Source organism: Carex rostrata, chromosome 5 (genome assembly GCF_964058835.1).
Source record: "Carex rostrata chromosome 5, lpCarRost1.2, whole genome shotgun sequence".
NCBI lineage: Eukaryota > Viridiplantae > Streptophyta > Magnoliopsida > Poales > Cyperaceae > Carex > Carex rostrata.
Genome location: NC_135922.1, coordinates 13,539,140 through 13,560,667, shown reverse-complemented (window position 1 = coordinate 13,560,667; position 21,528 = coordinate 13,539,140). Strand labels below are relative to the sequence as shown.

General features: G+C 32.5%; 2 protein-coding genes and 1 pseudogene across 3 annotated transcripts; 2 read left to right on the top strand and 1 right to left on the bottom strand.

The window, feature by feature from the left end:
• Positions 1 to 1,053: 1,053 nt before the first annotated feature.
• LOC144553880 (uncharacterized) lies at positions 1,054 to 3,273 on the bottom strand. The gene is made up of 5 exons (XM_078302067.1): positions 3,120 to 3,273; positions 2,697 to 2,879; positions 2,027 to 2,313; positions 1,526 to 1,660; positions 1,054 to 1,167 (listed from the first exon to the last, which is right to left on the bottom strand). The coding sequence occupies exons 1-5, from the start codon at positions 3,271 to 3,273 to the stop codon at positions 1,054 to 1,056; spliced, it is 873 nt and encodes a 290-aa protein (XP_078158193.1).
• A 530-nt stretch (positions 3,274 to 3,803) lies between these two features.
• Positions 3,804 to 6,750, top strand: LOC144553879 (uncharacterized; annotated as a pseudogene). Its single transcript, XR_013511460.1, has 3 exons — positions 3,804 to 3,990; positions 4,298 to 5,622; positions 5,714 to 6,750. The product of XR_013511460.1 is annotated as an uncharacterized LOC144553879 (transcript).
• Positions 6,751 to 18,974: 12,224 nt separating this feature from the next.
• Positions 18,975 to 21,163, top strand: LOC144553878 (uncharacterized). The gene is made up of 4 exons (XM_078302066.1): positions 18,975 to 19,444; positions 20,227 to 20,278; positions 20,365 to 20,502; positions 20,879 to 21,163. The coding sequence occupies exons 1-4, from the start codon at positions 19,431 to 19,433 to the stop codon at positions 21,161 to 21,163; spliced, it is 489 nt and encodes a 162-aa protein (XP_078158192.1). The 5' UTR covers positions 18,975 to 19,430.
• Positions 21,164 to 21,528: the final 365 nt, after the last annotated feature.

Below are 21,528 nucleotides of genomic sequence, written 5' to 3'. Positions count from 1 at the left end.
TCCTTTTGGATTATTTGGGTTCAGGTCAATGCCTGGACCATTTGGATTCGTTATGCTCCAACTCTATTTCAGATTTTCATTGAATTCTTAAATAGGCTTGGGTGGATCCTGTCAATGCCAAGATGAATTTGCATATTAGCAAAATACTGATCATGAATTGTTTACTCCTGGAAAAATAAGAGTAGGGTGAATAATGATATATTATTCACATTGTCTGATTTTTGTTCCAATAAACGGACTGATTATTTGGTAAAACCTCTGTTCTTTTTCTACGCTTCAGATGAGCATCAGCTGGTTCCTAATGTATTATTTGCAGTAATATTTTAAATGCCCTATAATTCTGTAGACCAAAATATTTTTTAATTATCTACCCAAGTATATATATGCCTAATTAGTAATTACATTACAAAAATTCACTGTCTGATCCAAGTTCTTCATCTTAAATAGTAAATACCAAGAGAAATATTGAACGTATATAGATACCACATAGGGTCCAGTATGATATTAAAAACCACAGAAGCTACAATAAATATACAATAATTCCACTTAATTCCACATAGGATACAGTATGATATCAAACCCTAAACCCCAAATCCCAAACCCCAATAGCAAAAGACATCAACCTTCAAATCTTTGCAACATCAACCTGTGCATTGAAAAATCAAACCCAGATCTATATCAGTTGCCAATAGCAGCCACAAAATCTTTCACATGCAAGCTCTAGCACTTTTAGTATTTATAAACTACAGGTTGGTCCTAGCAGTTCAGGTGCCAAGTTGTACTGGTTAAGTCAAATCAGGTCTAGGTCCTTTTGGATTATTTGGGTTCAGGTCAAGGCCTGGACCATTTGGATTCGTTATGCTCCAATTCTATTTCAGATTTTCATTGAATTCTTAAATAGGCTTGGGTGGATCCTGTCGATGCCAAGATGAATTTGCATATTAGCAAAATACTGATCAGGAAGTGTTTACTCCTGGAAAAATAAGAGTAGGGTGAATAATGATGCCTGGAAAAGAAAAGTGTCTTGGCAAGCAAACAAGTCGGTGAAGAAAATTACCGCGCCCATGAAGGGATGTACTTCTTTCGCCCGGTCATATCTTCTTCTAACTCATGAAGGCCATCATCACCTTCTGCATCAGAGTCCTTGTATGGGGACATTTCATATGACTGGAAAAACATTAGATGTTAGTCGTTGTGAACAACATTTCATATTATCAAAACAACATTTTTTTCCTTGGTTTTGAAAGTGAGGTTTCTTCTTAGATAGTTTCTGAAAATCTCAAGAATATGTAAGTACCATAACTATAGCAGTAGGATCCAATACTTTTTCATTTTCTTTCTTTCAAGTCCTTTGCAAGTTCTTTTTGACATACTATCCTAAATCAAACCAGGAGGTTCTACTGGTACTAGTATGAGACTCTGAGTAAAGGATCCTGTTAGAGAATAATTGCAATTTTCAAATAGGTAAGGTAAATCTTAAATTCCAACATCAACCAATAATAGTAATTCATCGAGCTCATCTTACCTTCTCAACCACTCTAGGCAATTCTGGAACCTCTACTATATCATCAATAATGATAATTGAGGAACCTGTTTCTCTGGGCCTGACAAAAGCATCTTCTTTCCCACAGTCTTTCCTTTTTGACTGTTCTTTGTCATCCTATTATCAATTTGAAATCATATATATCAAACAGAGAAAACAATATGCAAAAGTACAATCAATTAATCACACAAGTCTTGTTCCAAATCAGACTCAGTCTATTCATAAGGAGCTTTAACTGTGTTGCGTTAATTTTAAATTATTACATAAGCAATTATGTGTTTAACTTGTGTTCCCTGTAGAAGAATTGTCTAAAAAGACATGTTCCTAATGTAATTCCATTAACAGGCTATACAGATGTTTCCATGAATAGGCTTCTCCCTGTTACGGACAACAAGAAAAGGTGCAGCAAAAGGTCTCTCATCATAAACCAACAAACACAGACAAGCGCAAAAAAAAATTACATAATAAAAGGTGTAGACTTACAATAACATTGCACTGCACTTCTTTCACCTCTCTGACCACACGAGCTCTCCTCGGTGGTTCTTTCTTGGTTTGTTCTTCCCTTTGAGTCTGACGATCTATCTCTGTGCACTTGTGCTTCTTTTCCTTGTCCTTCTCTTTCTTGTCTCTCTCCTCCCTCTGTTGCTTTTTGAATGCCATGGCAGCCTTCATTGCTGCATTCTGCAGCTCACGCTCATTTCTTTTCTTCTCTTCTAGTCTTCTATTCGCTTCCGCAGCCTTCAGCGCTGGAATTCTTACTATTCTCTTCTCTACAATTACCCCCAATACAATCTTTATATAATTGACCAGACAAATGCAAATCCTTACTTCAAGGACTTTGCAGAACATTACATTGTTAAATCTTGTGATACTTTGGAGCATACATTTCCTAAATACAACCCTTTTTGTAGAGATAGCTATCAGTGTTAGGTACCATCACTATGTGGTGCGTGTCAGTACCAGCTAGAGTGTACTGTTACAGGTCTAACCTATTTTGTTTACAAATCTAATTAGCAAAATAAAGCTATAGAACTAATGGTTGCCCACACCAGATCTATTTTTTTGTTTTTGTATTTTTTGTGCATCTTGAGTGCCATACAATGTAACAGAAGAACAATAATATAATATGATAACTACAATAAAAACCACTTACTAGCAACTGGCTGCTGCTGCTTCTTGACAAGCGGGACAGATGATGTAAAATCAGAGGCAATTTTGCTGGGTTTAGAGGAGACCGTTGCCATGATTTTTTCTCGTCCTTCCCGGATTGCCTCCGCAGTGGCCAACCCACTCTGCATTGATCCAGATGCCTTTTGGCCTAACTGCTCCAGTGTATCTGTCATTAAGTTTTCAATAATTTAGGAAACCAAGGTGAACAAGAGAAATTCTCAGAAAATCCAGAGACAACTTAAAAGTTCTACAATTGATATGTTTTAGCAAGAACTAAAAGCTATATTGCATTTTTTTCCCTTTTCTGCTTGTTTTGTTACATTTTTGAAGGAAAAGTGGTTTCTATATTTGGGTAATTTTGATAACCACATAAAAATATACTTAGGTAAAGAAAATTCTTTTGTACCTCCGGGAGTGCCGGTCTCTTTCTTCTCCACAGACAATATAATAGATCCATGATGATATGCTTCAGTTGGAGTTACAAAGGGTACCTTTTCCTTTTCCTTCTCCTTTCTCCTCCTCTCTTGATGTTGAAGGAGGTTGAAAGCCCGTGTAAACATCTGAGTATAGCGAGGCAGAGGCGCCCTATTTTGTTCTTCTCAGAGAATAAACAAGGAATTCAAAGAAGTTCCTGAGCAACCAAAAAAAAGAGGAAACTAAAATTGAAGACGAAACCTAATATGAAACAGAACCAGAACAGAGCAGGGAGCACAGCCAAGGCACAAGTCAGAGAGCACGGCCATTGGCGGATCCACATAGGCCCAGGGTTAGGCACTTGCCTAACCCTGAATTTGAATTTTTTTTTAGGCCCAGTACGTTTTTACTCTTGTGCCTAACCCTGGTTCAGATACAGTGCCTAACCCTGGCCCAGATAAAATTATAACAAGGCCCAGATAAAATTATAACTGCATCGCTGGAGCTAGAGAGCAAAACCAAAAAATAAATAACAGGCTTTAAATAACAAGGCCCGCTCCAGATAAATTTAGATATTCTGATGAGCAAAACCAAAAGAAAAAAACAAAGACCTATGCGTGATGCATCTCTGGAGCCAGAGAGCAAACGAAAAAAAAAAAGACCATTGAGAAAAAAAAAGACCTCCGCTAGGTCATCGCTAAGTCACGCCAGGCAGCAGCACCACCCGTCGGCACCTCCGCGGCTCCGTCCTTTGCCTCACGTTGTCACGCGCCAGCCCACTAGAGAGAAGAATCGTGCCTCTTCCTTCTCCGCCCGCTCTCTTCACGCATCAGCACACCCTTCTCCTTCTCTTAATTTTTTTTGTAAGATCTCAATTGCTAGTTTGAATTGACTAATTAAATTAATATCTTGCATAATTCATGTAGAAAATTCATAACCTTCTCAATTTCAAACCTTTCTTGCACAGTTGCACATCCTTTCTCAATTTCACACATTTCTCAAATGAATTGTTGAAGACCTTGAATTGTTGAAGACCTTGAATTGTGAAATTAAAGTGTGCTTGAATTGAGAATTGAAATGTTGAAAATCTTGAATTGTGAATTGTATATAGTTTGGTGAAAGGGTATAGTTTGCTTGATCTAATTAATGACATTGAATTCTACATTTTAGGGTATTAAAAATGAACAAGTTCTATAAGCCTGTGCCTAAGTCTCCAATTGGTTCAACTTCACAAGAACCAAGACAAATTGAGCCTAATAGTGCCGAACAAGAACCTCCTCCTGATCCTGGTTTAAGGCCACCTATATCTCAATACAACCCCAATGAGCAAGACAGTGTACGTCGTTCTTATCTAATAAAAAAACCATTTCAACCTTACAACCATAATTTTCCCCAAAGAGATATAGGTGGTAAGATGAGAAGATTTAACAAAGATTGGTTTAACCAATACAATACTTGGTTGGAATATAGCGTTGAAAAAGATGCGGCATTTTGCCTTTGTTGTTATCTATTTAGACCGAATTATGTTGGTTCAGGTGGAAGGACCATTTTTGTTGGAGAGGGTTATAGAAATTGGAAATCAAAGAAAGGGTTTGACGAACATGTCGGTGATTCAAATAGTTTGCACAACCAAGCATATAGGATGTGTATGAATTTGATGAATCAAAATCAAAGCATTCAAACTGTGTTAGATAGACATAGTGTTAAAGAAGATATAGATTATCGAATACAACTAAATGCTACTGTAGATACAATTCGACTTCTTTTGAGGCAAGGTTTGGCATTTCGCGGGCATGACGAGTCCGAAAGCTCTAATAATCAAGGAAATTTTCTTGAGTTTATGAGATTTTTAGGAGATCATAATAAAGAAATAGATAAGGTGATTTTGGACAAGTGTCCTCAAAACCTAAAGTTGATCGCACCATCAATCCAAAAGGAGATAGTGAATGCTTGTGCAGAGGAGACAATTAAGGAGGTAATTGCAGAACTGGGAGATGAATGGTTCTCTGTTTTGGTTGACGAGTCAAGGGATGTCTCAGTCAAAGAGCAAATGGCAGTTGTGATTCGATTTGTGAATAAAGGAGGTTATGTTGTCGAACGGTTTCTAGGTATTGTTCATGTTCCCAACACTACATCTCTCCAATTGAAAACGGCACTTGAGAGTTTATTTGGTAAGTACGGTCTAACATTTTCTAGATTACGTGGCCAAGGGTATGATGGAGCTAGTAATATGCGAGGGGAGTTCAATGGGCTCAAAACATTAATCATGCGGGAAAATGGGTCCGCATACTATGTGCATTGCTTTGCACATCAACTTCAACTAACTCTTGTTGCGGTGGCCAAGAAACATAATAAGGTTTGGCGTTTATTTCAAATTGTTTCTACTATTCTTAATATTGTTTGTGCATCTTGTAAAAAGCGTGATCAATTACGTGAGAAACAATTAGAGAAAATTGTGGAAGCTCTTTCAAATGATGAGATTGTAACTGGAAAAGGTTTGAACCAAGAAATGAGTCTTGCACGTCCATGTGACACGATGGAGTTCTCATTACAAAACTTTAAATAGTTTGATTATATTATTTTCAGCCACAATAGATGTAATTGAGGAAGTAGAATTGGAGGGGGTAAAAGATGAACATCGAGGAGAGGCAATTGGACTATTGGAAACGATGCGCTCTTTTGATTTTGTGTTTAATTGTCATCTCATGAGAAATTTATTAGGCATCACCAATGATTTATCCCAAGCCTTGCAACGTAAAAATCAAGATGTGGTTAATGCTATGTGTTTGGTGAGAACCGCTAAACTTCGGTTGCAACAATGAGGGATAGGGAATGGGGATTGTTATTCCAAGAAGTGTGTGCATTTTGTGAGAAACACGGTATTGAAATTCCGGACATGGAGGGTATCCGTCCCGGTATATCACGGCGTCGGCCAACGGGATTTAATAATTTGCATTACTATCGTGTTGAAATGTTTAACACGGTTATTGATATGCAATTACAAGAGCTTAATGATAGATTCACGGAAACAACTACCGAACTTCTTATGTGTATGTCATGTTTAGACCCAAATGATTCTTTTTCTTCATTTAAAAAAGACAAGTTGCTTAAACTTGCTCAATTCTATCCCTCGGATTTCAACCAATGGGAGCTTGGTACTCTAGAAAATCAATTGGAGAATTATCATTTGGATTTGAAAAGCAATAGTGATTTTTTGGAGTTAAGGGGATTAGTTGAACTTTCTCAAAAACTTGTGGAAAAGAAAAAACATATTGTTTATCCCTTAGTTTATAAATTAGTGAAATTGACATTGATATTGCCGGTGGCTACCGCTAGTGTCGAAAGGGTATTTTCGGCAATGAATGTGGTGAAAAACGACTCAAGAAATAGCATGGGAGATCAATGGTTGAATGATTGTTTGGTTACTTATATTGAGAGGGATTTGTTCAAGGGTGTTAATAATGAAAGAATTATGCAAAGATTTCAACATATGAAGAACCGTAGAGGCAACCTTGGTTCATCGTCATCGACTTGATTTGACTAGATAGGTATTATTATATATTTTTTTATATGTAAAACAATACTATTTTTTTTGTTTTATAGTCTTGTTAGCATTTTGTACTTTAACTTATGAGATTATATGATAAATTTTTTTTTTGAGCTCTTATTAGTGTTTTGTGCCTACCCCTGACTAAAATCCTGGATCCGCCCCTGAGCACGGCAACACAGCCACGTGCATTGGCTTGCCGGGAAAATCAACAACCCGAGCAAGCTGCAAAAATTCAATCTTTCACAGCACCATCACAGAAAAAGGCAAGGTGCTAAAACTTACCCGATTAGAGCAAGCACGAGATGGAGAGGAATAGAAATGGCCGGTTCCAACGAAATCACCTCGCCTCATGGCTGTCAGAAAGAAAATGGAGAGAGCGAGTGAGATGAGTGGGGCAGAGTTGGCAGCGGCAAGAGGAGAGACAGGGAGGGTTCTGCCTTCTTGCGCGAAACAGAGAAGAAGGAGACGAAGAGAAGAAGGAGACGGGGAGGGGATTTGTGCTGGGCGGACCCGAACATTTCAATTGGGTCAATTTAAATATGGAGACGGAGAGGAGGAGACCTAAGGGTATACGAATTCTTATCCTCTGAGATATTTCAAATTTTGCGTGACTTTATGGAAAATCTAAACCGTTTAATTGCGTTATACACGAATCTCAAAGCACGCCCCCCACATCACCCCCGAATAGGCACCGGACACGTCGGTCACGCAAAAGTTGAGATATCCCAGAGGATACGCACTAAGGGTATACTCACTGTAACACATTTCAACAGAGGTCATGTTTTCATAAAAAAAATACAGAGGTCATGTCCCTAGCATTAACTAACCATATAAACCATCAAAAAAAAAAATAACCGAAATTTTTAGAAATACCCAAAAAAAATATGGAATTATGAAATCTACCCAACTTTTGAATGAATTTCGATTTATACCCCTTCCGGTTACCAAATAACCGGATTTGGGCCCTCTTTCCGGTGGCTAAATTCTCCGGTTACTTAGTAACTGGAAAGTTATAGATTTTGCCTTTTTTTTTAAAAAAAATAGAAATTTTTGAATTTTTTATTTTTTATTTTTTGTATTGAAATATTAGAAATGTTGAATATATTTCTTTGAAAATAGATAGAATACAATAAAATTTGATTTATTAGAAAGACTGCAATAAATAACCCGGATCAATATTTTTCAGGCCGTTGGATCAGCGATTTTCAAAGTGGCTTAAAAAATAGTAAAAAAATTTCAAAAAATGTAAAATTTGGTCTCCAAGCACATTTTAATATGGAGATGACATCTAACGGTTTGGATCGATCATTTGGACTTTAAAAATCGAAAAATGACTTAGTTGTACGAGAGGCGTGGTGCAATCGATTGTATATTAGAATTTCGATTTTTAGAAATAAATTAGTAACAGACAAAGTCATTAACACATTTTCAAATAACTAAACCATTAATCTGATCCCTCATTTAATAATGATATTTACACAACATTGAAAAATAAATTTACTATTTTATACTAAAAATAATTTAAAAATAATTTATGATACGAATTGTCCAACAACACTTAAGTTATTTGTTATATGAAGAGGGCTCAAATGTGTACTATGACAGTTAAATTACATTATTGTTGTTTGAATTTATTTTATTTATTCATCTATTACTCATAATTTTACATAATTCTGGTCATCATATCAAGTAACATCATGTCATAATTTTCCTTCACTGTGACTCTGTTTCACACACTTGTGTGAATATTTCCTGTGCGAGAAGTGGATCTATATATGTATACGTATGGATCTAAAAACCAAGTACGTGCTAATAGTTTATTTAATTTGGATATCACAGATAATAATACAGAAACCATATGTGTTTTGATCCATTATAATTTCTTGAACCAAATATCTAAATCGACCTATATATGTTAAATTGTTAAGAAAAATCATTTTCCCATATTGGAAATAGGATACAATACAAACTTTATAATTCGTTATGTTATTAGCATGAAAAATACTAAATTGATCTCTTGTATTTTGTGTTAGTATTTTGTACCGTGACTATTCGCGTGTTGTAATTATTTTGATACGATATTTCACATAAAAACTTAATTTAATGACAACACGGCACCTAACAACAAGTCATGTAATTAACCTATGCTCCCAAAATTTTAATCACTTTATTCGAATAAACCGAATTTCCAGGATGAAATAATTATATTTAAATGCTGAAGTAAAGAAAGAATAAATATGTTTAACAAAATAAAAACATTCAATTATATTAATACCCAGAAGCTAAAACCTAATATACCACCTTTCTGGGTATATTGTGCATATATGTGGAAACTAAAAACATTTTACAAACTAATAGCTTGATAATTTAAACAAAAATATTTCTCTACAATGTTATGGGTAATTAAAATCAATCCCCCTTTTTAATAGATTAATCCATATTATTAAATAAGAAATGGTGCGAATGTTATGTCATTTGAGTAACAATAAATTTGGAGTGAGTCTATGGTACTATGCATATCACGGGTTGTTACCGTGCTACGGTTCTATATTCGAGTTTTCAAATCCTAACGGTCGATCCGAACCGTTCATCTTGTTCTCCATATTAATATGTGTTTGGAGACCAAATTTTACATTTTTTGAAATTTTTTTACTATTTTTTTAGATATTTATAAAATCACTTGATCTGAAAATTCTGGACCATCCAAAAACAGTGATTTTCACTAAATCTAAAAAAATAGTAAAAAAATTTCAAAAAATGTAAAATTTGATCTCCAAACACATATTAATATGGAGAACAAGATGAACGGTTCGGATCGACCGTTAGGATTTAAAAACTCAAATATAAAGCCGTAGCACAGTGCCAAATCGTAATATGCATAGTACCATAGACTCACTCATAAATTTGCACAAGGTTTTCATTATTTTTTATGGATGACATGTATAAAATTTATTTCACATTTTACTTATTGGATTTCGAAAATATTTTTTTAAGGTTGTCAATGAATCTCCATCTCTAGAAGATCATACCAAATTAATTATAATGTTATAATTAGGAGATTAATAATGATAAAAAAGTTTTAAATAAAAACATATGTATACAAATAATTACAATAGCATAAACAAAAAAATCATTGTAAGCAGCATTTACCTTCTTAATAAAAAAAGAGTAAAATTACAAATGCAAAACTTGAGTAAATCACATTAAATTTATATAACGATATATGGGAGATTTTTCGTAAGCAATAAATTTACACACATATATAAAAAAAATTATCCCTAATAGTATATTGTAAATGGCAAAAAAAAAAAATGAATTATAAGTTTTTTTAATATGTTTATATTTTTATCTATTTAACTGTATACTAAATGAATTCAAAATTTTCAAATTTTGCATGTACATGCATTACTCGTAAAGTATATCGATTTTAATAGTTTTGATTTTTGAAGCCAATATAATAGATAGCTTTCTTGATGAACATAGCATACACTAGATTTGCTCAAGAGAAATAGTGAAAGAGTCGGCAAATAAGTTCATCTTCTTCTTGTAACGAGTTGAGAAACAAGTCGAGTTAGGTCGAATCAAGCTAAGTCAAGAATTAATGAACTTGTCAATGACGGACCGAATCAAAATCGAACAAGCTAATTTTTTTTTTTAATTGAGAACCGGTCTTTGATCTAGTGGCAAAGCAATTCTCTCTATGTGGGAAATTGCAGGTTCGAAATCCGAAATGAGCAATTAATTGTGGTTATTAAATAGTTAAATAATTTGACCTTCTTCTTGTAACGAGTTGAAAAACAAGTCGAGTCAAGCTCGAATCGAGCTAAGTCAAGAATGAACTTGTCATGACGAGCTGAATCAAAATCGAAGGAGCTAATTTAATATATATTTTTTGAATTGAAAACTAGTTTTTGATCTATTGGCAAAAACAATATTTCTCTCTATATGGAAAGTTGCATGTTCAAAATCCGAAAAAAGTAATTATTTGTGAATATTAAATAGTTGAATAATTTGATCTCCAACTTTTATTAAAAAAATATTTTTGCGATTTCCATTAAACCACAAATTACGAATCCTGGTTCTTTTTTTTTTAAATTTACATAGTCGTACGTTCATAAAACCGCACATGTTGGCAAAAGGAAGGAGAGGTTCAATGAACCTCAACCAAAAATGATAAAATGCATGAACGAATAACGATCCATGGGTAGAGGTAACTTACCTCTACATCAATTTTAATTGCATTGGATTGTTTGGATTGGAAAATCACCTCTACTTTGCAGCTTAATTCTATGATTGAAAGTGCCTCTACTTCTTAGATCTAATTTGTGCACTGGATTCAAACACTTGTACTAGAGTGCTCCACCCAACAGTAGGGGTAAGACGAATAATTATGAACCTTATGTGTAAAAATTTTACTTTTTCATCCACCGTTTGATTCACTGAATACAAATTTTTAGTCGACAACTCCTTTGAGACACGGTTTGACTTGGACAGGTATAAACCTAATTACACTTTATAAACCATTAAATTTTATATAATGAAGCATTTACAGTTTTGAAAGTTTACAAAGTTTGAACATATTATTTTTTTTCTTTGGTGCTATTATATGCCTCATGTAATCTAGTACAAGCCTACAAGGTGTGCGTGCACGGAGAGTGGTCCCGTATCATTTCTATTTGTGAATCTGGGTAAGAAAAAAAATATTTTACAAAAAAAGAAAGAGAAAAAAGATCGCAAACTTTTTCTCATATATCGCACAGAGATGTATAACGTAGGTTCCTACCTCTGTGCAAAATATTCGTACCTCTGTTCAAAATATTATTTGTGAAAGGTCAACCGACTTGACTAGTCAGTGGTCACTTCACCTGTCTGATAGACGAATAAATATCTTATTTGCATTTTCTCAAAAAAAAAAAAAAAAAATCTTATTTGCAACAACTCCGTCTAACAGCACTTTCAATATTAAATAGATTTTTAATACATTGTTCACGTTTTCATGTCTTTTAATATTGGAAGAGATGCAAAGTATCCTGAATAAGCAAATTTTGAATATTGAAATAATAATTACACATTTATTATATATTTTTATTTTGATTGTGACAAAAGTATTTACATGCATGACATGACAATTCGGAATTTTGGAAAAAAGAAAAAGATGAATTAACAGTTGCATAAGATATAGAGGGTATCTGAACAACATATCTCAAACTCTCCTTTGTATCTACAATTTTTTAATTTAGAAAGATATTAAATATTTGAAAAGATAAATTAGATAAAGAAGAGAAAAATTACAAGAAGATAGAAGATAAGAAAACATTTCATATGTTAATTAAAGTCTAAAAAAAATAGTATACCATCTTTTCTTATAATATTTCAATTATATAATAAATAATTAAAAAAAAAAACTAAATTTCTAACTTAGAAGCTAACAACACATAATGACTAACTCTTAGAAACTCTAACATAATTAAAATAATATAGAAAAATATAAATAGTCAAATATGTTGTTAAAATAGTCAAATATGTGAGCAAAACTAGGGTGTGATGTGCTCACCAAGAGGGGTTGGTGAGCACACCTCTAAATGACTATCGGATTGATTCTGAAATATGAATCCAAACCGTTGAAATCCAAGTACTTCGTGAGTGATGCATGTACATCAAAATTTTTAAAGTTTTAAATTAATTAAGTACACGGTCAAGCGGTCAAAACAATAATGAAAAATTAATACATAAAACAATTAAAAAAATAATTTATAAAATGTTTATTGTTTTGACCGCTTGACCATGTGCTAAATGAATTCCAAACTTTAAAATTTTTGTATGTACATGCATCACTCATGAAATACTTGAATTTCAACGGTTTAGATTCATAATTCAAAGTCAATCCGATAGTCATTTGGAGGTGTGCTCACCAACCCCTCTTGGTGAGCACATCACACCCTAGTTTTGCTCCAAATATGCCGATTTTTTTATTTATATCCATAAAATAAAAGGAATTTAAAAAAAAAACAAACGGGTTATAAAAATCAAAAAGTATCCAAACCGGTTAACGGTTAACCGGATCCGAATCAAATTTTCGGTTAACCATTAACTGGATTCATTGAAATAATTCGGTTAACCATTAACCGGTTTGGGGATTTTGGTTATTGAGTCATATGTTGAGTCCATCTCATCCGTCCATTTTGAGATGCAAAGCCGGGATTGAGGAGTCAAAGTGAGATTTGACTGGGTCCCACACACACAAGACCTTATGATTGGTCTCCAGCGTTGTCCCAGCCGTAAAACTCGCAAAACTTTAGCATTGAAAAATGAATATTTAAATCAACAATTAAAAAGAGTACCCACCCTCATCTACTTTTGTTCTCTTGCGTCATTTGTCGGCATATCTTTTTCATATAACGGGTCATTTTGATAATAAAAAAAGAAATGCAGTAACTTGGTACACTAACGAAGGGGATTCAAAGTAATATAGAAATTTGCACTAGTGGAAAAACATGAATCAGGATCGGCCTATCTGGATCGGTTATATGAAACAACCGATACTAATACCTATCTGGATCGGTTTTTTGAACAAAACCGATCCTAAAAACTAGTTAGATCGGGTTTTTTAGTCAACCGATCCTAATTTGTGAACTATCCGGATCGGTTTTTTATAAAACCGATCCTGATACTATCAGGATCGGTTGTTCTAGAAAACCGATCCTAATAGTTAAACTATTAGGATCGGTTGTTCTAAAAAACCGATCCTGATAGTATCAGGATCAGTTGTTCTAAAAAACCGATCCTAATAGTTAAACTATTAGGATCGGTTGTTTAGAACAACTGATCCTGATACAATTTTTTTTTTTCAAAATTGGTTCTGCAAAAAAAAAAAAAAAAAAAATCAGGGTCGGTTTTTTATAAAGAACCGATCCTGATACTATTAGGATCGGTTTTTTATAAAAAACCGACCCTGATTTTTTTTTTTTTTTTTTTTTTTTTTTACAGAACCAATTTTGAAAAAAAAAATTGTATCAGGATCGGTTTTTAGCAATAAAACCGATCCTGATAGTTTTTTTCTTTTATTTGGAAAATCTTTTCATATGGTTATGTTTAAATAAATATAAAAAATTACATATTAGAAATATAAGTTAATTATTTAATAGAAATTTTATTTAATTTTTAAATTCTACTTAAATAATATTAAGATCCAACGTAAACTATTTACGGCCGTGCGATGTTGCTATATTGTTTTGCTTTGATGAACTAGTAAATGAATCCCGAATTGTATCAAATTTTATAATGGTGAAATTAATATGACATTCTTTCATTTTAACGGTTCCGATCGACCAAATGCTAATGTTCGTATTCGTTCCTTCACAACCCCACACAACAAGGATTCAAGTCCTATGTATATTATTATATGGCACAAGTCATTGATGCATCATGCAGATTGTATAAAAAAATTCAATAGTCAAAATGACTTCAAAATGAAATATCAATGTCAAATAATTAATTATATTATCACATAAATTTTAATAATATAAATTACATTAATTTTCATCAAAATTACATTAATGAAATGTCAATGTCAAATAGTACCTATCTCCTGTTTAATATTATTTAAGTAGAATTTGAAAATTAAATAAAATTTCTATTAAATAATTAACTTATATTTCTAATATGTAATTTTTTATATTTATTTAAACATAACCATATGAAAAGAGTTTCCAAATAAAAGAAAAAAACTATCTGGATCGGTTTTATTGCTAAAAACCGATCCAGATACTATCAGGATCGGTTTTTAGCAATAAAACCGATCCTGATACAATTTTTTTTTTTCAAAATTGATTCTGTAAAAAAAAAAAAAAAAAAAAAAAAAAAAAAAAAAAAAAAACCAGGGTCGGTTTTTTATAAAAAACCGATCCTGATACTATGAGGATCGGTTTTTTATAAAAAACCGACCCTGATTTTTTTTTTTTTTTTTTTTTTTTACAGAATCAATTTTGAAAAAAAAAATTTGTATCAAGATCGGTTTTTTATAATAAAAAACCGATCCTGATACTATTTTTATACAAAAAAATTAGTATCAGGATCGGTTTTTTTATTATAAAACCGATCCTGATACTATTAGGATCGGTTCTTTATAAACAACCGATCCTAATGATAATTCCTATATAACCAGCTTAGCTAGGGTTCTTCTTATTTTCATTTCGCGCCTCTCATTTTCAATTTAGCATCTGTCTCTATTAGGATCTGTCTCCGTATCTTCCTCTCAAATCCTCAGTACTCTGTCTCTCTCTCTCTGTCTCCGTCTCTCCCTCTCCTCCGTGTCTCTCTCTCTCTTTCTCTCCGTCTCTTCCTCTCAAATCCGAGCCTCTCGCACCTCCGACTCAATTGTGCCAGTTTTTAATTTGTTTTATTGTTTCAAAAATTAATTAATGGTGTTTATATATTGTTTTACAGTTTTGAGGACATCTCTCTCAAGTTACTTAATCATCCGGCCGATCAACTATCATGGTATTAGCTTTATCTAATTTTCTCATTATTATACTTTTAAAACACATTTTTTTGTATTTTTTATTGGAAAATGTTTTTCCATCTAATTGTTACCTTTGTTTTTGTTTTTAGGGTCTTTTTTAAGCTCAAGTGATGTGATTGCAAAAGAGGTAATTATTGATTTTTTTATTGTTGTGCTTTACATTAATTGCATAAATGTGTATATTGTATAAATGTGTGTTAATTGAAGAAATAGCCCAATTAGTCAATTGTATGTTTGTTAATTAATTTTTTTTTGGATTTAAATTTCTTGTTATAACATGTAATGCTTCACAAAACTTTTTATGAAGTACATGAATTTTTTGTAATAGTTTAAGATGTGTATGATAATTAATTTAGAATGTGTATATGATATTTAATTGATTATTGCTTCTTACTGTGCAACAAAAGAAAATTTAGGATGCTGGCCAGCAAAATATATATGGAAGCTGGTCAAATAAATAAAAATATTTTTTTTAGCTTCAATAAAACATCAGGATCGGTTATTTGAAACAACCGATCCAGATTACTACTATTAGGATCGGTTGTTTAAAATAACCGATCCTAATTCTAAAAAAAAAAAAAAAACTTTTAGGATCGGTTTTTAAATAAAAACCGATCCTAAAAGTTTTTTTTTTATCAGATCATAATTAAAAAAAAAAAAAAAAAAAAAACTTTTAGGATCGGTTTTTAAATAAAAACCGATCCTAAAAGTTTTTTTTTTTTTTTTTTGGAATTATGATCTGAAATACAATCAAGATCGGTTTTAATATAAAACCGATCTTGATAGTACGTATCAGGATCGGTTGTTATGTAATTTAAAAAAAAAATTCGAAAATACTATCAAGATCGGTTCTTATATAAAAACCGATCTTGATAGTACGTATCGGGATCGGTTCTTAGTCAAAAACCGATCTAGATAACAACTATTAAGATCGGTTTTATTAAAAAACCGATCCTAATAGTTTCTATTTGGATCGGTTCTTGAAAAATATAAAACCGATCCTGATAGTATCAGTATCGCCTTCATCAGGATCGGTTGGATTCCGATACTGATATGTGTATATAACCGATCCTGATTCCTGTTTTTCCACTAGTGTTGGGAGCCAATTACTGTCAGCACCTACTCTATTTCATTTCCGGTTAAAACCCCACACTGAAAAAAAAAAAAGAAGTCTGGTTAACGGTTAACCGGATCCAAATCTCCAAACCGGTTAATGGTTAACCGGATTATTTCAATGAATCTGGTTAATGGTTAACCGGAAATTTGATTCGGATCCGGTTAACCGTTAGCCGATTTGGATACTTTTTTATTTTTATAACCCGTTTGGTTATTTTTTTAAATTCCTTTTATTTTATGGATATAAATAAAAAAATCGGCAAATATGTTTGTTTTGAAAAAAATGTGCACAGATATTAAAGCGACGTGCACAGATCTTAAAGCAGATCGGACACATTTTCTGTTTTAAAGTAGATCGGACACATACTTTAATATCTTAAAGCAGATCGGACACATTTTCTGTCTTAGAAACTCAAACATACTTTAATATCTAACACATAATGATTTCTTATATATATGTTGTTTGTTTTGTACTTTTGTTTATATAAAAAGCGGAAAATTGGTGGTAAGAGAATAAAATCAGATCCCTATGACCCTATCTCCCTTTCCATCTCTCTCACTTTTTTCTTTTGCTTCCCGGTACTTCAACAAAGCAGAAAATTTCAGTCTAATCGTTTGACAAATTGGGAAAAAAAAAAAACTGGCAATGGCATTCGGTTCTCAAAATGAAAATATGATATCCGGTTTTAAACTTACATTAAATAAGCTAGCATTGAATTTAAACTTACATCAAAATCTAACTTGCATTAAAGTCTGATAGGGTTTATCTTCTCAAGTTTATATGAAATGGAAGCCTACGGGCTTTACATTTCAGAATGAAAAGAAAATACAAGATACTGGCAATTTTCTGTATTTTTTGGATATTTATTGAAAATAGCTTCTTTCTATTTGGTTAATACTCTCGCAAGTCACAATCATCTTCTCCAATTTTATCTATTTATTGGTGTTTTATAGTCCATAGTCCATAGTTAAAGTACTAACATCATTAATGAAATTCAGAGAAGCATGGAGCTGATTGTAACTATTGTGATGATTAAAGTCTTGGGAATAAACAAACTTACCAGGTGATTTGGCGTAAGAATGATCTGGTGTAGTAGCGTTCCTTTCCATTATGAATACCGATTGTATGGCCAACCATTGAGGGTATAATAGTTGATGCCCGAGACCTTGGCATAAGAATGATCTGGTGTAATAATGGTCCAAAGAATGGTCGGAGTAGCATTATTGCCTTGGCATAATAATGGTCCAAAGCTTCTATGGCCCCCACTCAAATCCGGCTCAGGTGATTTGGCGTGAAAGGCATGCCAGTGAGTCAGCCTCAGAGCGGGTCCCACAATCTAGCTCAGAGCGGCTCAGGTCATACACTGTTCTTAATTCTGAGCTGTAACATTGGATCAAATATAGTTTTAAAAAAAAAAAAAAACATTGGATCAAATATAAATTCAAATAGAGAAAATCAAGCACTATTATAATTTGATTCATATTCGAACGTAAATGATGGTCACACCAGGTTTAGACTGATTAAGGACTTGTATATACAACTTAAAATTTGATTCACATACATATTCAATAACATGAGCCGTATTTCCAAGAAAACTTTTGAATTAACTCAACAAGTTTGACTGAATGTTTATTTTTATTAAGAGCGCGCTTTCGTTAACTGAATGGGTGAAATCTAAGGGTCTGCATGGCGATCTTCTAAGAAATAATTAAGCAGTTTGAAGAGTCAAAACAGTAATCAAAGTTTTGTTGATTTACTAAAATTGGATTTAATATCATTTCTTGTTTTGCATTTTCAAGAAGAGAATTTATCTCTTTTTCTTTTTCTTTTACTTTAAATATGTATGTAAACCTCTCTGTTATTGACTAAAATATACAACGTAACAGAAATATTTTTTTTTTTCTTTCAAATGTAAGAAAAAAATTAATGTACCTGTTTTTTTTCTTTTCTACGTACAATAATCATAATCAATATAGCAAGTCTAGTGACTTTAACCGAAGAGAGTGAGAGGTTATCACTTATTTTCATCTGAAACATAGATAAAGTCTATATACATTGACCATTAATTAACGTAATCCCATTTAATATGCATTGTTTATTATGTTAAATATTCCCATGAAGGAAGTACTGTGGTCACTTTTTTATAACATTATGATTTACTCAACTTATAATTATGGTTTATTAACAAAAAAAAACTACTTCCAATTATTTATTTATTTTTGCAAAAACTAACGTTATTAGTGGCACAATTTTAGCCACGATACTGGCACGGGGAAACTTCACTTGTCTATATAAAATATAGAAATGTCAGATTCACTACTACAGAAAGGGTCATTGTACATTGCACATTGTACACGAATTTGACAATTTTATATAAAAACCGTGTACACGGATTTTCGGTAGTGTTGTATCTACCTAAGATAGTAAATATCGGAATGAAAATAAGGTTTTTCAGTAAATTATTTTTTTATTTATAAGAAAATTACTCCATTTTATCATGTTTTTATTGGATGGTTCATACTAATTCAATCGGATGGTTGTTTCTCCAATGTTTTTTTCTTTCTTTGTTTCGACTTTCGAGGGAACACTGTTTGTAGAACTTTGTTTTCATTATGAATAAATTACAGATTTGGTTTCCAAAGTATCACTTAAACAACCTGCAGTTTGATTCTTAATTTTTTCAAATTTGCATTGTGGTCCATAAATTTGACAATTTTGTTAGTTTGGTCCGCAAGGTCATATCTAGTTGCAAGATATGGACTGAAAACCATGTTAGTGTCAATGTGCAAGGACTGATAGTCTATGCTTCAGCGTCTGTATGAGTAATATATTTTCTATCTTTGGCCGGAGAGTGAAATGATACTTATAAAAAAGACTGGTGATCAAAATGCAACTGGTTCTTTGGTGATTGTTGTTAAATGACCATTGTATAATTTTTTTCTTTTTCTTTTTAGTGGCTTATTTTGGAATTGTGAGCATTTTGTTACTAATATGTTTGCAATACATTAAGGTGCCGGACGAGCTATCTCTGGGTAATTGTTCCAAGGACTTCATTGAAGCCTGGAAGGAACTCTAGCTAGCTATAAGCGGAGCTTGCGGTATCTACCTGAAAACAATGTCAATTTCAAGGTCAGGTGATATTTGTTGGTCTGAGAACTTATTTGCGCAAAATGTGTGTTAAGAGTATCTTGGTTTTGGAAGGTCAGAATGAAAGAAGGTTTTTCCGTAAAATAGATTTTTATTTATAAGAAAATTGCTCCAGTTTGTCATGTTTTTATTGGATGGTTCATACTAATTTAATCAGATGGTTATTGCTACATACTATTGAAATTTGCTGTAATGAAATGATAATGACATAAAACTAATTTTATTATGATTCATATTTATTAGTGAATATTTTCTGACTATAGTTAGGAATTAGTTTTAAAAACAAAGCAATCATTTTCTAGCTGCCTTTCTTAATGGGATGGTCAAAATTAAGTACTGAATATTCTCTAATAAAATATGGTGTACTGGAGAATATTCATATTTTAAATTTCATTGTACATTGAACCCGTAACTCTCATATTTAGGACCATAACTCAATATTTTTGCAGTTATTTCAAAGTAGATTTTGCAGTTTGATCAAATATGTTTAACATGTAATTTTTTTTTGGTTAATATTGACTTTTTACCTTTTCAAGTAACAACATTGTTCTATTAGTAGCATTATTTTCCCATTTGATTGGATTCAAGTTGTACTACAACTGGGCTAACAAGATAGTGAATGAACTTAGCTATAGAGAGGTATATATGTGCTGATGCTAGATAAACTGCATTAAGTAAACTTTTGTGTAACATGCCAAGGACCAATTGAGAAAAACCAAATGTATAATAAACAACATTTTCTCTATTTCTTATTTCTGATGCAGGGATGGAAGACTGCATATAGTAAAGAGCACAAACATCAGGAGGCATTCATATGTAACATGCTTGCTACACATTGTCATATATTCATGTCTAACATGCTTGCTACTGTCACAGAATCTGAACCGCTGCTTCGTTTCCAGTATTTGCAAGCAATCCATGATATGGAATGCCTAAAACTTGGATTTGAAGATATATATTTATATTTCTTCAGAAAGGACATCAATGTGGTGTTTAACCTGCTCAGGTTGCACTATTCTTTCTTTCATTTGGGTTTACCTGTAAGTTGTTTCTAAAATGTTTTTTTCTTCCTTGGTTTCTATGGAGCACTATTTGTTGAACTTTGTTTTCATTAGGAATAAATTCAGATTTGGTTTCCCAAGTATCACTCAAACCCCTGTTTGGTTCTTTTAATTTCCAAATTTGCATGCATTATGGTCCATAAATTTGGCAATTTTGCAAGTTTGGTCTGCAAGGTCATATCTAGTTGAAAGATATGGACTGAAAAGAACATTATATAATTTTTTCTTTTTCTCTTTAGAGGCTTATTTTGGAAATGTGATCATTTTGTTACTAGAAATAAATTTTCCATTATAATATCGTTGAAAGTACTTATTAAGTTGCTTATTTTTGTTGGATTATGTTAAATTATTGCAGCTTAAAGATCTTAGAAAGGTTCTTGCAAGTTGCCAGGTGTCTGACAAAAAGATATGTGTTAGCTGGGGCTTATGCAGGAAACGGGAGTTCGATTTCTACATACCAGAAGAGGAACACTATCGCAGTACTCGTTTGGTGCGGATTGCTGACAATGATGTAGCACTTCTTCATATGCTTAAAAAAGACAATTACTATAGACTATATAATGTCATGGTTTCATCAAATGTTCCATCAAACAAGTTAGAAAAACTTGTGTTTTACAAATCATGCTTAAAATGTAGTTAATTAACTAATAGTTTCTTGTACTTTATTGTGGTCTCTGTGTTTTACTATTGCTCTCGCTATGGACATCTAATATTTTATTAACATATATATCATTACAATCTTATACATCTTATACGATTTAAAGTTACCAGTCCATTAATTAACTGTATGTTGGAGTTATAGGGAATTATTGATTGTAGAGACATGGTTCTTTTGAGGGTTAAAATAGGGATGGATAGTAAAACGATAACAGGAAGGGGAGTTTTGCTTAATATGTAAGAGGTATTTATTATTTTAATTTTTTTTTCATGTCATAGAGATGTGCGTATATTAAGTGCTCGGCTATATATATTAATTAGACTCATATATAGTTTTTCTTATTTACT

Excerpts from the sequence above, each read along its gene's own strand:
- LOC144553880 (XM_078302067.1), bottom strand. The coding sequence starts at position 3,273 with ATGTTTACACGGGCTTTCAACCTCCTTCAACATCAAGAGAGGAGGAGA. Across the intron at positions 2,314-2,696 it reads GCAGCAGCAGCCAGTTGCTA|AGAAGAGAATAGTAAGAATT; the intron begins GTAAGTGGTTTT and ends GGGTAATTGTAG. Across the intron at positions 1,168-1,525 it reads TGCCTAGAGTGGTTGAGAAG|TCATATGAAATGTCCCCATA; the intron begins GTAAGATGAGCT and ends ATGTTTTTCCAG.
- LOC144553878 (XM_078302066.1), top strand. Across the intron at positions 20,279-20,364 it reads ACATCAGGAGGCATTCATAT|TATTTGCAAGCAATCCATGA; the intron begins GTAACATGCTTG and ends CTTCGTTTCCAG. Across the intron at positions 20,503-20,878 it reads TCTTTCATTTGGGTTTACCT|CTTAAAGATCTTAGAAAGGT; the intron begins GTAAGTTGTTTC and ends AAATTATTGCAG.